The sequence below is a fragment of the Capricornis sumatraensis genome, chromosome 4 (genome assembly GCF_032405125.1).
Source record: "Capricornis sumatraensis isolate serow.1 chromosome 4, serow.2, whole genome shotgun sequence".
Classification (NCBI taxonomy): domain Eukaryota; kingdom Metazoa; phylum Chordata; class Mammalia; order Artiodactyla; family Bovidae; genus Capricornis; species Capricornis sumatraensis.
In genome coordinates, this window is record NC_091072.1 from 84407499 (window position 1) to 84422798 (window position 15300).

At 35.3% G+C, this 15300-nt stretch overlaps 1 protein-coding gene across 1 annotated transcript in view; it reads right to left on the reverse strand.

Moving 5' to 3' along the window:
* CNTN1 (contactin 1) overlaps positions 1-15300 on the reverse strand; it is a 169265-nt gene that overhangs the window by 51780 nt on the left and 102185 nt on the right. Inside the window, exons 16-17 of the mRNA XM_068971443.1 lie at positions 10390-10539; positions 258-328 (exon numbers count right to left, since the gene is read on the reverse strand). Of these exons, the coding sequence (XP_068827544.1) occupies positions 258-328; positions 10390-10539 (221 nt within the window). The remainder of the gene's footprint in view (positions 1-257; positions 329-10389; positions 10540-15300) is intronic.

Below are 15300 nucleotides of genomic sequence, written 5' to 3' on the forward strand. Positions count from 1 at the left end.
AATTGAATGTTTATTTAATCTTTTAAGCCTAGGCCTATAGATACTATAGCATCAATAATTTATTTTTGCATGGGAATGGCACACTAAGCCATAGTAAATTAGGCAAAATCTGGCATGCATTAGAGAAAAAAAAAATATTTCAGTAATTTATTCTTATTTGTTTTTGAGGCATTGTTGTTTATTTCAGGAAACAAAATGGGTTTGAGATTAAGTGTAGGTAAAGCAACAAATAACATGTGCAACTTCTTAACACTTACCGCCCATGTTATGGTCAGTTCTCTGTTGCTTCCACCCCCACCTCCTACATCTGAAGGAGCCACATTAGGTGCTGAAACAAACAAATAAAACCACAAAAGAGAGGCCATGTGATTTTTTCTGATGTTAGATTTCTTATTCACTTAGAAACCGTACACATTTTTTTTTCTTTTACTAGAAAAGACAAGCTGCACACAATATGCTCAATTATAATGACAATGCCCCAGAGTTGCTGTAATAATCTGATTTTCTGCCAAGATAAAAATTAATTCAGTGCTATAGGAAATGTGCTGGTTTCCTTCACCAAAAGGTAGTGAAGCAAATTTGCCTTCCCTTTTTTAAATTATTTTCTGTGTCCTTTCATTTAATATGATTTTGAAAGATTGGACACATTTTATTGGGAAAATATTTCAGAGCTCTTGTTTTGAACTCTATAAACTTTTAACAACATACTGTTGGGTTAGTTTCATGCCTCAGTCTACAAATAACTGTTAAGAAATGGAGCATGCATGTTAACATAGGATTGTGCTTCCCAAAGATATTTGGAAACATTACAAATCTAATACTGTTCTTGTGTTCTCATTTTCAATGCCTAAATCTCTTCAGGAACCCTGTCCTGTCAGGGTTCTCCCTTACTTCTATCTTTTTATAACATCACTCGATTTTTCAGTGTCCTTTGAAATCTCTCAGCCTTAAAAATCATCCTATAATACTGCTTTACACTTAACCTCCAAGCCATCTCACCCTTTCCTGTCACTGAGGTGCAAAGAACTGATACATACAAATAATCATTTTTGTACTTCACTCTATAATCACTTTTTAACGATGCATAATCTGTTTTCTATGTCTTCATATTACTGAAATCACTCCCTCAAAAATCACAAAATTGCTTTTAACTACCAAGTCCAATGGCTTTTTGTTTTTTTCCAAGTTATTCTCTCTCCTATCAGATTTGTAGGTGGTTCACTGGCAAAGAATCTGTCTACAATGCAGAAGATATGGATTCAGTCCCTAGGTTGGGAAGATCCCCTGGAGAAGGAAATGGGAACCCACTTCAGTAATTTTGTCTGGGAAATCTCATGGACAAAATGAATGTGCTGGTTTACTTCAACAAAAGATAGTGATGCAGATTTGCTTTCCCATGTTTTATTTCTTTGAAAACCTATAGTCCATAGATTACAAAACAGTTGAACACAACTAAAAAATGAGATTAAATACTGTATCTTATTATAGGCTACATCTTATTGGATTTGCATCTAATTGGAGTTGTACAGATAAATATTAAAGCAGTTTATTCCTGTACTCCAAGCACTTGGAGACCAGCTACCCAGCTACACGGAAGAAGACCGTGTCTTTACTGTGAACACACATTTTTCCCACACAACTGCTATGACTTAGTCTGAGATATTATTTCCAGTTCTCTTAAAATTTTAAAGAACAGATGAAATGTCATTTCTTCCTTGACTTTCCAAATAGTCCTTTCAAAAGGAAACAGCAACACCTTGGAGAGAGTATTTATTTACAGATCCTAATGTAACCATGATTCTCAAATACTTCAAAATTTCCTCTATGTTAGTTATGAAAATTCTTTGCTGAACTATTTATAGTAATTATACAGAAACAAACAAAATGGAAGATTTTTTTATATCTATAAAATTATATGGTTTACTTTTCAGATTAAGAAATTAATGTGAAGTTTGAGAGATTTTTTAATTCAACTGTCACTACATGAGAGTTAGAAATTAAATTTAGTGCATGGGGGTGTTAAAAGTTAATTTACTTGTAGCACTTTAGATGAAATACATATTAAAGGAGTCCTCAGGCCTAGAAGAGAAGATAACAACTTCAAGGGCCCTTGCTGAACCATCTGACTTGGGGATGACAAAACTAAATTTTAAGTCCCACCCTGATACTCAGGGCAGATTGCATCAGCCTGGGACCCCCCAACCCCTGCCCGGGACCCTGCCCATCCGGCCGACCCTGTTTATCCCCAAACTGCCATCTCAGCTAAAGATTACCCAGAGGCCCCACCTGACTAAATCTTCCCAAATCACTTCTGCAAAACCTCCCCTTAGATATGAAGCCTTCCTAATCCCGCACCTGCTCAGCCTGGTTGATAGACCGACTATTGTCCCTCCTTGCCTGAATAAAGGTAACCTGTCTCCGTTGAGGTCATCTTCCTTTCTTCATTGTCTCGTCTGGAACTATACCTTACACATATTGAAGGCTGAAACATTAGAATACTCTTGGAAATTCTTTAAACTCCATAACTCATGTTCTGAAGCCTAAACTCTACGTGCTACAGAGAAACAAAATGCATGTTGTCTTGCAATCAATGAATAAATCAAATCTTGTGTGTTTAAGTATAAATATTGTGGTGACAGACAAATAATTTCAAAAGTAACTCCAGAATAATTTTTTATACTGGAATTTGTTGAATCAGGTATTGCCTTCATCAGGGCAAGTATTATTTGCCAAAGCATTTCACTATAATCCTTTTTATTACAATCAATATGAACCTTTCTTATTTAGAAAAGATCTAAAAATAGTCTGCTTATGTTATAGTGAATGTTTTTCCTATTTCATAACACTTATTCTAAAGATAATTTTGCTCTTCAAAGATCATCCATTGAGTTCATTATGCTGAAAACAAGACAAACAAAAGCTCAGAAATAAAAGTGGCTCTATCGCTTAACAGAGTTTCTTATACTTTACTTGGAATAATAATTGATTTAATTTCCTTCTTTGAGCTTTAATGTTCAGTTGTAAATTTAGCATCTAAGGGACATGTTTTTCACAAGGGAACTGGACTATACATCTGACATGAATCTGAGCAGCTAGCTGTTCTGTATTTGTATTTAGTCCTGCCTTGGACTTGGTCAGATAGTGATTCCGTTCAAGGAAGTAAATTACCCTGAGCACAAGGAAGTTTATTTAACTTTAGGCTCCAGGGCATTTAACAGTGAGCAAACTAGGTGTTCTCTTAATGATAAATCATTAAAAATAATTTTAATAAATATTTTGAAAAATATAAAGTTCTTGAATTAATCACAAATAAACAATTAAAAGTACTGAGGTTTTGTAACTCATGTTTTTGCCATGATTTCAGTCTAACAGTGATTCCTTACTGACGTTAATAGGGTGGCTTTTGAATTTTAGTTGTAGATCTAGAAAATATTTTAAAAGAAAATCAAGCCAATACCATGATTCATCTTTCCTAAGTTATGAAACTAATGCTGTCAATTTTATTTTTAGATTTAGCACTTAAATAATTTGCATAGAAGCACCTTTGGGGACCTTAGCATTTTATTTAACAATATGCAAATCACCTTGGGACATATTCTAAATTATAAAAATCATGTAGTAGAGGCTCTTGACAGAATATATTGATTATTCAGTTCTTATTAATTATTGCTTTAATTTAAATAGCTATTTTTACAGAGATAAAGTTACCATGGATATATTGGGTCGATCAAAAACAATCATTTGGGTTTTTCCATAATATCATCCAGAAAAACTTAAATAAACTTCCTGGCTAACCCAATAGCTTCTTATTTTAATTTGCATCAAATTTGTGATTTAAAACAAATTTTTTAGTAAGAAATTCAAACTGGCAAGTAATACTCTAGAATCTAGACAGACAAAGTGATTAAAGACTTACATCTGCTTTTATTCTATCTGTAAATATATTTTCTTTCTGAAGAGATTAATAAAATTAATAAAGTCAAAAAATTAATAAAATCAAATGAACTGCATATTTGGATATTCAAATGAGTTGCCCATAACAGATCTACTGTTCTGATGGTGGAGCGCATTGCTAACAATTTTAATGCATCGACCATGTTAAATTGATGCTCTTTGCAGGTGAGGAAGATCCCCTGGGGGAGGGCATGGGGACCCACTCTAGTATTCTTGTCTGGAGAATCCCATGACAGAGAAGCCTAGCAGGCTGTGGTCGATAGCATTGCAAAGAGTCTGATAACTGAAGCAATCTAGCATATACACATCAGATAAAAGTGATATAGGGTCTGAGATAGTTCACAAAAATACTAATGTCTTTAGGGCTTATCAGGCCAAATTTGTTGTTTGCTTATTAATCTAAGTTTTGCTGTCAAACAGGAAATTTTAAAGCATGTAACAAAGTAAATTTGTTAATTTCTCAGTGGAATGTTAATCTAAAAACAACTAATCTGGAGAAAGTTCAGATGGACAGAAAAGAATGCTACAAACTGAAATAATCATAATAAATAGTAAATTTATTAGTAGTATAAAGAACTCAGACCAATTATGGATATTTCATTTAAGTGAAAGAATGAACACTTCCCAGTTTATCTCACTGTATTAAAAACAAAAGCATCTAATGCATATGTTAACTTTATTTTGAACAAAACAAATTGCATTTATTAATGGATTTGTCTATATTTTTATATACAATTATCACTGTAGCTTTGATCACTACTTTTCTTTTCACTATCCTCTATTAATTTACAACTTCCAGAACCATCCTCTTTTCCTTCTTGTTCCTCTCTTTTCCTACAAATAATTTTAAGTACCACTTATAGATACTAAGCTGTGCTAAGCACTAAAGTTACAATATGAATAAAATCTGATTTCAGTCCTGAAGATGCTAATATAGTACAAGCTAAATATGTACAACTAGTTTTAATTCATATGTTAAATGTCTACAATGTATTAAAAAATCCCAGGTAACAGTTTGCTGGATGAATGTACGAAGTGAAAGTCGCTCAGTCATGTCCGACTCTGTGTGACCCCATGGATTGTATAGTCCATGGAATTCTCCAGACCAGAATACTGGAGTGAGTAGCCTTTCCTTCTCTAGGGGATCTTCCCAACCCAGGGATCCAACCCAGGTCTCCCACATCCATCCACAAGATGGATTCTTAACCAGCTGAGCCACAAGGAAAGCCCAAGAATACTGGAGTGGGTAGCCTATCCCTTCTACAACTGGGGTCTCCTGAATTGCAGACAGATTCTTTGCCAACTGAGGTATGAGGGAAGGACGAGATGAATTTATGAATGAATGTAAGAAAGTCCAGTGTATTACGACTCATATATAACTCCGAGAGGATTTTTATATATCACACCTAACTGGGTACTCAGGTTAGCACTTTTAAAACAAGATTTTTCTATTGTATTATTAGTGACAGCTACTGAAGTTAATTTAGTATCTTACTGGCTATTAAATATGTTCTTGATATCATTCTTCTTTATCAAACATATCTAAAAGATAAAAGTATATGAAAGAGCAGAATATCTTCATTGGACACGAAATTTAAGTTCTAAACATGGTATGAAAGCGTTGATTCCAGTGTTATAGTATTTTTTCTCTTGTCCTTCTTAGTTGTGTCTGGTAAATAAATGGCAAAAGCTTTCAAAGCAAACCTGAGTATACCATTTTAGGATACTGACTTGCCAACTGTACCTACAGAGCTATTAACCATAAGGGTTTGGTCTTACAGTGACACATCACTTTGAAGGATGCTTTTGTTATCTCTCATTTACACTCAAAATTAAATGGGTTACAAACACATCTTCTAATTCTTCATTTGGGACCATCCATTTTATAATGCACTTGTCTGAAACCGAAGAATATACCCAACTGTGCCTTGTGATCTTAACATTAAGTAATTGGACAGATAAGGGTGTATGCTGCATTAGATAATGTCCTGTCTTTCAGTCAGCACAATGAGGCACACAGTACCCTTCCCATCAAATGGGAACTAGCCTTTATCTCATATAACAAATGTTGGCATCTCTTAGAGACTTGATATAATGGTACATGACAAGACAAATAACCCCCTGTTTCAGAAAGTATTTTTTTGTAAGGGTAATTTTATGAATTTTATGAATACTCAATTTTTCAAAAACAGGATGAAAGAAAAAACAGCAATTAAAGAGAAAGTCTGTTGAATTTTATTGTATTAAATATATAGACATATTCTTGTAAGATGATTGAAATTATATGATTCTCTATTATGTTTAGAAAAATGGAAACATTACCAAAGCTGGTGATTTATTACAGAGTAGATAATATTTTCTTATAAGCCTATTAAAGCATAAAATGAGCATTGAGACCATAATAAAAATTTGATTCAGCAAATATTACGTACTGAAAAGTACTAACTTTGCTTTCCTTACATGTTTCTAATCATTAAAAGATTTCATAAGGTAAATAATTTCCACTTAGAGGTGAAAAAATTGAGGTTTAGGGAGGTGGAGTAATGTGTCTCCAATCACAGAGATTTTAAATGATGGAACTAATAGTCTACTAAAGGATCAATGTCCCAGAACTTTAATACTGCACATTGTCCTTCTAGGAAGTTGTTTAGGAATAAAGCTTTTATTATTACAAAGCGCTTAATTTGAATTCCAGCTCTGCTTCACATTAACTGAATGGGATCTTGACTTCTTTGTCTGTAAATTAGAAATAATAATACAAGTGAATAAAGTTACTGTGGGAATTAAATTGAGCAATGAAAGTAGAGAGTTTAGCACTCTGAGATAACACACAGAAAGTACATAAATGATAGTAGGCATAAAGTTAATTAATAAAGGATCTAAAATATTTTCTTATGAAAGGTTAACAAATGTATTACAGAATATAGGCTTTATTTTTTCACAATTGAAAGGAATGCATCATTTCACTATATCACTATAGAATCATATCTTGCATTGTGAATAAGACTGTTACTGCTTCATGTGTTTGTTTTGTGTTTGAAGGCTTTTAAGAGAAGTTGTTTTCCAAGCACACTAGAGAGAGAATTAAGTCCTTAACAAAATACATTTCAGCAAACATAATGTTAGAGGTGATACTTAATGAAGGTGATGCCAAAAGTTACTGGTTGAAAGTAATAACCTTACCAAAATTTTAGGTTTGATATCACTCTGAAACAAATTGTTCCAGCATTTCTAAAGATATGAAAACATTAAGGTTGGAAAGTCTTCAGAGTTACATGAAAACTCCTGGCAAAATGTACATCAAAAAGTATTCTAGTCTTTTAAATATAATATGAAATATAAATTATATTCAGAGATTCACATATGAAAGAGTTAGATTAAATCTTTCTCTCTGAACATTTTTATTGTTGCTCTTAAAAACATTGCATTTAACTGATTCTATCCTGAGATCAAAAAATCTAAATTCTTACGATAATTCTGGTCAGATGATCAACCAAAGTATATTAAAGCAATAAGTTTTGAAATAAATAATTTTTTGGTAACAAAATTTCTCAGAAGGAAAAGGGAGGGTCTACTAACATCGTCAATGCCAGAGAAAATATCTTCCCTCCCCATGAACAATGTTATTCTTGGATTAGAATTAATTCACATTTTACTGGTCAACATAGGACAGAAATTAATTAAGCTCCATGAAATTAAAAAAAAGAAAAAAAAAAAGCTTATATCTGAGGTAAATCTGTTATAATTTTAAACTGAAATTGGTTTATTTTGACTGACTTAATCATTTGATATTTTTGCAATTTTATTTAGAAAATGAATACTTATTGAAGCAAGTACATGACCTCTCAGCATGAATTATGTGGTTTAAACCACCAGTCAGATAATGTCCCAGTTCTTTTTTATTTTTGATTTTCAAGAAGGGACAACTATGTTCAGTTCATCACATAGAAGCTTCTATTACAAACATAGGAGGCTTTAATAACAAAAACCAAACTCAAGGATCCTGGCTATCTGGTATCTGCATTCTCTAAAGCTGCAATTTATATTATCTCTGTATCCTAATGAGATTTCTGTGAGGTAGAGTAAAAGACACAATTGTGTTCATTTCACAGGTGGATATATGAAGGCAAATAAAAAATGTTATTTAAGTCATATGTTTTTGTAATTGAGAATGAAATGTGAACTTCTACTAGAACACTAATAAAATTTCATGTAAATGACTGTGCTTTTTAAACCTGCTTGAGAAACCACTTTTAAGAGAGAAAGTTGAATGTATCAGGTCTGGATCTGAATTCTGAATCTTGAAAATAGTTATACCAACCTAGGCAAACTATTTAGTGTCTCTGAGTCTACTGCTTATTAACGAGCATTGGATTATAGTACCTTCCATTAAAACTATTAAAAAGCTAAGATCATGGCGTTTGGCCCCATTACCGCACGGCAAATAGAAGAGGAAAAGGTGGAAGCAATGACAGATTTCCTCTATTTTGGCTTTAAAATCATTGTGGCCAGTGACCACAGCCATGAAATCAGAAGACAATTGCTTCTTGGCAGGAAAGGTATGACAGATCTAGACAGTGTGTTGAAAAGCAGAGAAATCACTCTGCAGACAAAGGTCAGTATAGTCAAGGCTACGGTCTTTCTAGTGGTCATGTAGTTTTGTGAGAGCTGGACTGTAAAGAAGGCAGAGGGCCAAAGAATTGATGCCTTTGAACTGTGGTGCTGGAGAAGACTCCTGAGAGTTCCTTGGACTGTAAGGAAATCAAACCAGTCAATCTTAAAGGAAATCAACCCTGGATATTCATTAGGACTGATGCTGAAGCTGAAGCTCTTATTTTGGTCAACTGATGTGAACAGCTGAATCATTGGAAAAGTCCCTGCTTCTGGGAAAGCTTGAGGGCAGAAGGAAAAGAGGGCATCAGAGGATAAAATAGTTGAATGCCATCTCCAATCAAATGGACATGAAGTTGGGCAAACTCCAGGAGATGGTGAGGGACAGGGAAGCTTGGTGTGCTGCTGTCCATGGCGTTGCAGAGTCAGACACAATTGGGCGACTGAACAATAACAACAATATAATACCTACCTTAAAACATTATTAGGAGGATTAACTGAAACGTATGTGAAAATACTCAGAATAGATCAGTATTTTAGTGTTTCTATTCTTTTTTTATTATAGAATCATCTGTTTTATCTGGTAAACTACATGAAGTTACATGAAACTTTAAGAGAGAGTTTACTGATGGCAGTCTTCGTGAATAATTTAGCTTTAAAAACTAAAGACAGTACAATTCATAATTATATTTAGATGTTAGGCCAAGGGATTGATGTAGCCAGAAATGTGGATAAACGTTATTAAGATAACACAGCAGAATTTTAATGGCATTCTGTCATCCATTTAACATATTTTTCACCAAATAAAGCACTGAAGTTTGGCAAGGCATAGTAAAAATAAACAGACTCAGAGAGTCTACAAAACATTTTCTTTTTCATAGACAAGGAATGATAAAGAAAAGTTATTATTAGAATCAGAACAATATTTTTGCCCAGAAATGCAAGGGAGAAGGAAAACAGAGTGGAATATTTCTTGTATGAACAGTTATTAAAATGGAGTTGGTTTTCAGCATAAAAATTGAACCGAAATTGGAAGAATAGCTATGGTTGAGCTGAAAAGAGCACATTTAGAGTGACACTTAATACTCAAAAGAACATGACTATTTCTAAGGTGCTCTGACTCCCCAGGTGTACAGATCTGAGAGTCTCCTTCACTTTCTCTCCACAACCTGCTCATCCTACTCTCCTGCCCATACTTCCATCCATGTGACCATTCAGTTATAAATGTCTCTGACAGACAGAAAAAAATGTGAGCCTTCTAGATCAAGGAAACTGTTTACATGACTCTGCCTGGTTAAGATTCAAAATTTACATTAAAATTTATATTCTAAATGGGCTTCCCTGGTGGCTCAGATGGTAAAGTCTGACAGCAATGTGGGAGACCCAGGTTTGATCCCTGGGTAGGGAAGATCCCCTGGAGAAGGGAAAGGCAACCCATTCCAGTATTCTTACTTGGGGAATTCCATGGACAGAGGAGCCTGGTGGGCTACAGTCCATGGGGTCACAAACAGTCAGACACGACTGAGAGACTAACACTTTCACTTATATTCTAAACACCAAAGTCATTTAAGTAGTGTCTAGAGGATCACAGACTTGCCTTTATTTACCTCTTTCCCATTAGTTATGTAAAAATATTTTAAAGCTTTGTATCTTCTCTTTTGATTTTTACTTCTTGGCACATAATGTGCACACATGTGTGAAATACATATATATACATTTTTAATTACATACTTCACAGCATTATTTCCAAATATGTTCAATTATGTATTAAAGTATCACTGAATTTATAAAACTTTTAAATTTTAAAACATTTTTTCTACATACCAGCGCCATCTGTTTTAATTTTGTTTGATGGTATACTGGGCTCTCCTATACCCAATGTATTTGTTGCTACCACACGAAATTCATATTCCATCCATGGGATTAAATCCACTGCTCTTGCTGCCTCCATGTTTCCTTCAATAATTGGGGGATCTAAATAAAACAAATATTAAATAGAGACTATTAGTTGAGTAATATCACTCTTATAATTCCCTATTTTTATTTTACTCTTTTGAGAAAATGGCACATATTCCACTACGTCAAATATAAATAAAAACTAGGATTGACAACATGTTAATTAAATATAAAGAATTGGAAGAGAGGTCCTTAAGAAAATCTTAGACCTTAGAAAGACAGACACACATATGTATCATTTATTTAGTAAGTATAGGTCAGGAGCACTACGATTCTGCTCTTCTAACTGACTCCCAGTTCAGGTCTTTGCTGCTAGTCCACTGCCTACACTCTGAACACTGAGAATATGTATTCTGAAGACAGAATCCAGAAAAATTCTTGATGCGAGGGTACGATTCAGGAAGTTAAAAGTTTTCTGGACTCAAACTGATATAGTGTATGGGTAGCAAATGATTGATTAGTACAGTACCTATATGTTTATACCCTTTTGTTGTTAGCTTTTTAGATTTAAACCCAAATTATTTGGGGCAGTTATTAATAAATGTTAAAAAAATTCATTCGGATTTATTTAATATTCAGAATTTATGCTACTAGATATTAACAGGAATATTATACCTTTGGGGTAAGATATGCTTCAAATTGCTTATTTAATTGAAGTATTAGAAAACATTCAACCAAGGCAGGACCATACATTATTTTCAGTTCAGTTCAGTCACTCAGTCCATGTCCGACTCTTTGCGACCCCATGAATCGCAGCACCCCAGGCCTCCCTGTCCATCACCAACTCCCGGAGTTGCCTCAAACTCATGTCCATCAAGTCGATGATGCCATCCAGCCATCTCATCCTCTGTCGTCCCCTTTTCCTCCTGCCCCCAATCCCTCCCAGCATCAAAGTCTTTTCCAATGAATCAATGCTTCGCATGAGGTGGCCAAAGTACTGGAGTTTCAGCTTTAGCATCATTTCTTCTGAAGAACACCCAGGGCTGATCTCCTTTAGGATGGGCTGGTTGGATCTCCTTGCAGACCAAGGGACTCTCAAGAGTCTTCTCCAACACCACATTTCAAAAGCATCAATTCTTCGGCGCTCAGCTTTCTTCACAGTCCAACTCTCACATCCATACATGACCACTGGAAAAACCATAGCCTTGACTAGACGAACCTTTGTTGGCAAAGTAATGTCTCTGTTTTTGAATATGCTGTCTAGGTTGGTCATAACTTTCCTTCCAAGGAGTAAGCATCTTTTAATTTCATGGCTGCAATCACCATCTGCAGTGATTTTGGAGCCCCCAAAAATAAAGTCTGACACTGTTTCCACTGTTTCCCCATCTATTTCCCATGAAGTGATGGGACTAGATGCCATGATCTTCGTTTTCTGAATGTTGAGCTTTAAGCCAACTTTTTCTTTCTCCTCCTTCACTTTCATCCAGAGGCTTTTTAGTTCCTTTTCACTTTCTGCCATTAAGGATGGTGTCATCTGCATAAGTTAGTTCTTATAAAATATTTTTTAGGGCTTCCTTAAAAAGTTCTCCAACGGTAAAGAATCTGCCTGTCAATACGAGTTCAAACCCTGGGTAGGGATGATCCCCTGGAGAATGAAAAGGCAACCCACTCCAGTATTCTTGGCTGGGAAATCCCATAGATAGGGATTATTTATCTATTTATTTATTAACCCAGGTAAGCAATAGTTCGGTGGACATGGCTTAGCCACTAAACAACAACAACAACAAAATACTTTCACATGTCTTTAATAGTCAATCTACACATACATATGCATCTAAAACAGATGTACATCATTTATTTGAAAAATGTGTTCCCTTAAGCTTGCATATGACTCATTATCTTATTACTTAGGGAATTCCTAAATTTTTATCTAACACTGCAGACCATGAATACGCAGCTTTTTAAGATACTGTACCAACTGCCACCATAAATGCTAAGCATCACAATGTCAGTTTCTACTTTTGCACAAATTCCTATATGGCTCAGCCTATCCCATGTGTCACAATGCCACATGTGGCAGAACTCTCCTAGACACTAATTTTACCATCCAATGTCTTATTTTGTTAAGGACTTGTTTTATATATTTGACATATTTTTGACATTCTGATTAAAACTTTGGCTTTGCCTTTGCCTTTGTTTTAATTCTGCCTCTTTAGCTTCTATCTCCTCCACCATACTCTCACACCATATCAGAATCTGTTTGTCTTATTTCATATACATAAGAGCTAATTTTAGGTAATTGGAAGAGGGAAGATGAAGTTTTGAATGTGCAGGACTCTTCACAGAGAAAGGGAAAACACAGGGTTCATTGTTGTGACACTGGGTAGAGTCTTCCTCACTAGATGACTTTTAATGATTTTGAGCTTCCATGATTTGAATGGTAATTGTCCCTCCCCCGCCAAAAGATATGTCTATGTTCAAATCACCAGAACTTTGAATGTGACTTTGTTTTGAAAAGAATTTATCAACCATTTTAATTTTAAGACAAAAACCAAGTTAAAAATCTTGGGCTAAAATCATCCTGGATTATCTAGATGGATCCTAAATCCAACGACCAATATTTATATAAGAGAAACACAACAAGGAAACATAGGGAAGAGGAGGGCGAAATGTGACCACAAAGGCAAAAACCGAAGTGAAGCAGCCACATGCGAAGGAGTATTTAGAGCCTCTGGAAGCTGGAAAAGGCAAGGAATAGGCTGTTCCCTGAGATCCTTGGAGGCGGCACAGCACTGCCAGCACCATGATTTTGTACTTCTGTTGTAAACCACCAAATCTGTGGTAACATGTTATGACAGCTGCTGCTGCTAAGTCGTTTCAGTCATGTCCAACTCTGTGTTACCCCATAGATGGCAGCCCACCAGGATCCCCCATCCCTGGGATTCTCCAGGCAAGAACACTGGAGTGGGCTCCCATTTCCTTCACCAATGCATAAAAGTGAAAAGTGAAAGTGAAGTCGCTCAGTCGTGTCTGACTCCTAGCGACCCCATGGACTGCAGCCTACCAGGCTCCTCCGTCCATGAGATTTTCCAGGCAAGAGTACTGGAGTGGGATGCCATTGCTTTCTCCATTATGATAGGCCTAGGGAATTAATACCGAAATTTAGAGGCAAAGACTGGTGGAAATATCTGTGAGTTTGTGAGTTTGGAAAGTACAAGTTAAAAAGTGTAACAGAAAGGTCAAGGAGGCAGTTGGATATTCTCCTCTGCTACTTATGCTGCAAAACCCCAGCCCCATTTAAATGTCTGAAGAATGGAAATGTTGAAACTGTTCTGAAGGTCCATTCTTGGCAAGGGCATGGTGCTCTCAAGATGGTAAAACGTACACTGGGGCTTTTCCAAGCAGCTGGGCAGTCAACAGGTAGGGGCAGGTGAAGTCTGGGTCAGAACAGGAATACCCTGATGGACGTGTGGTAAAAACCACAGCTGATAAACTGATTCCGAACATGCATGAAGGTCCAATACTAAAATATCTCCAAACAAATAGGAGCTCAGGAGTATGTCCTGAGTAGAAAGTCATACTTGACTACAGAAAATATTTGGAAGAATGGTGAGAGATAAAGAAAAATCAACTGGAGTCAATTTAAGGTGAGGTTTAGATTCCAGATGAAGATGTAAGGTCTGTGACTAAATGAAGTCTGAGGTAAAGAAAGAAGAACAAGCAAAGAGCCTTGGAGTTACATTACAACCAAGAGAGAACAGGCCTCAGTGGGAAACCCTTGGCCCAGTGATGCAAATGACTTTCAAAACAGGAAATTGGAAGTGGGTGTTAGGAAGATAGACTTTCAAGATGTACCTTATGAATAATTAAAGAAGGAATTTGACATCAATAAACTAATAATATATCTACAAATGTAGCTAAAGGTGTAAAAGCTCCTGTTTTTAAGAACAAAAACCAGTTATGATCATTCTTATTAATATACACTAACCTCAGCACCTATGAGATAGTAAATATCTAAAACAAAACAGTTCTTGTCATATCTTTACCATACTCCCTGTAGAAAACCATTTATATAAATAGTAGGGCTAATCTAGCAACAATGACTAATACCAATCATTTTAGAAAAATGTATCTAGAATTAAATGTGGTTCTGTATCTGGCCTGCTTTCCTTCCCTAGAAGGATCAGGACCTTTGACTTATACCACATCACAAGAACAGGATTTAAAAGTTTGCTTTCTAATATTTTTTTTCCTGTCCAATCTTTAGCTAAGCAGCCCATACCATCATTTTACAATTAGAACCTCAAGATCGGCTATGTTCATACCAGGCCATACTCATAATATATCTCTATGTTCCACTTATTTACTCCTATTTGTCATTTATGGATATATATCTCCATATATATGTTTGTGTTTCTTTTACTTCTTAATCATATTTTGGGGCCACTCAGCGCTTCATATACCTAGTATGTTGTCTTGTAGGTAAAAGTACTTGATAAATATTTGTAGAAATTGTAAATAAATACAAACACAGAAATTGTGCTTATTGAGAGTCTACAATGTCTCAGCACAACCATGTGTATAACAATCACTTTATTTTCTCCTTCAACCCTGAATCAGGCAGGCTACTGATAGTAGAAAAGAGGGCATTATATTACTTGAACCCTCCCAAAAAATCCATGCTTTCTGGCTTTTATATCTATTTTCAACTCATAAATTATCCTGCCTTGTCTAAGGCAGAGGATAAAGCTCGTCTCCATTCTCTTAAGCTCTCTCCCATTCTCTTTAAGTCTGAGTTGGTCCTTTCTGATTTCTCTCTTCCACTGCTACTGTGTTTTA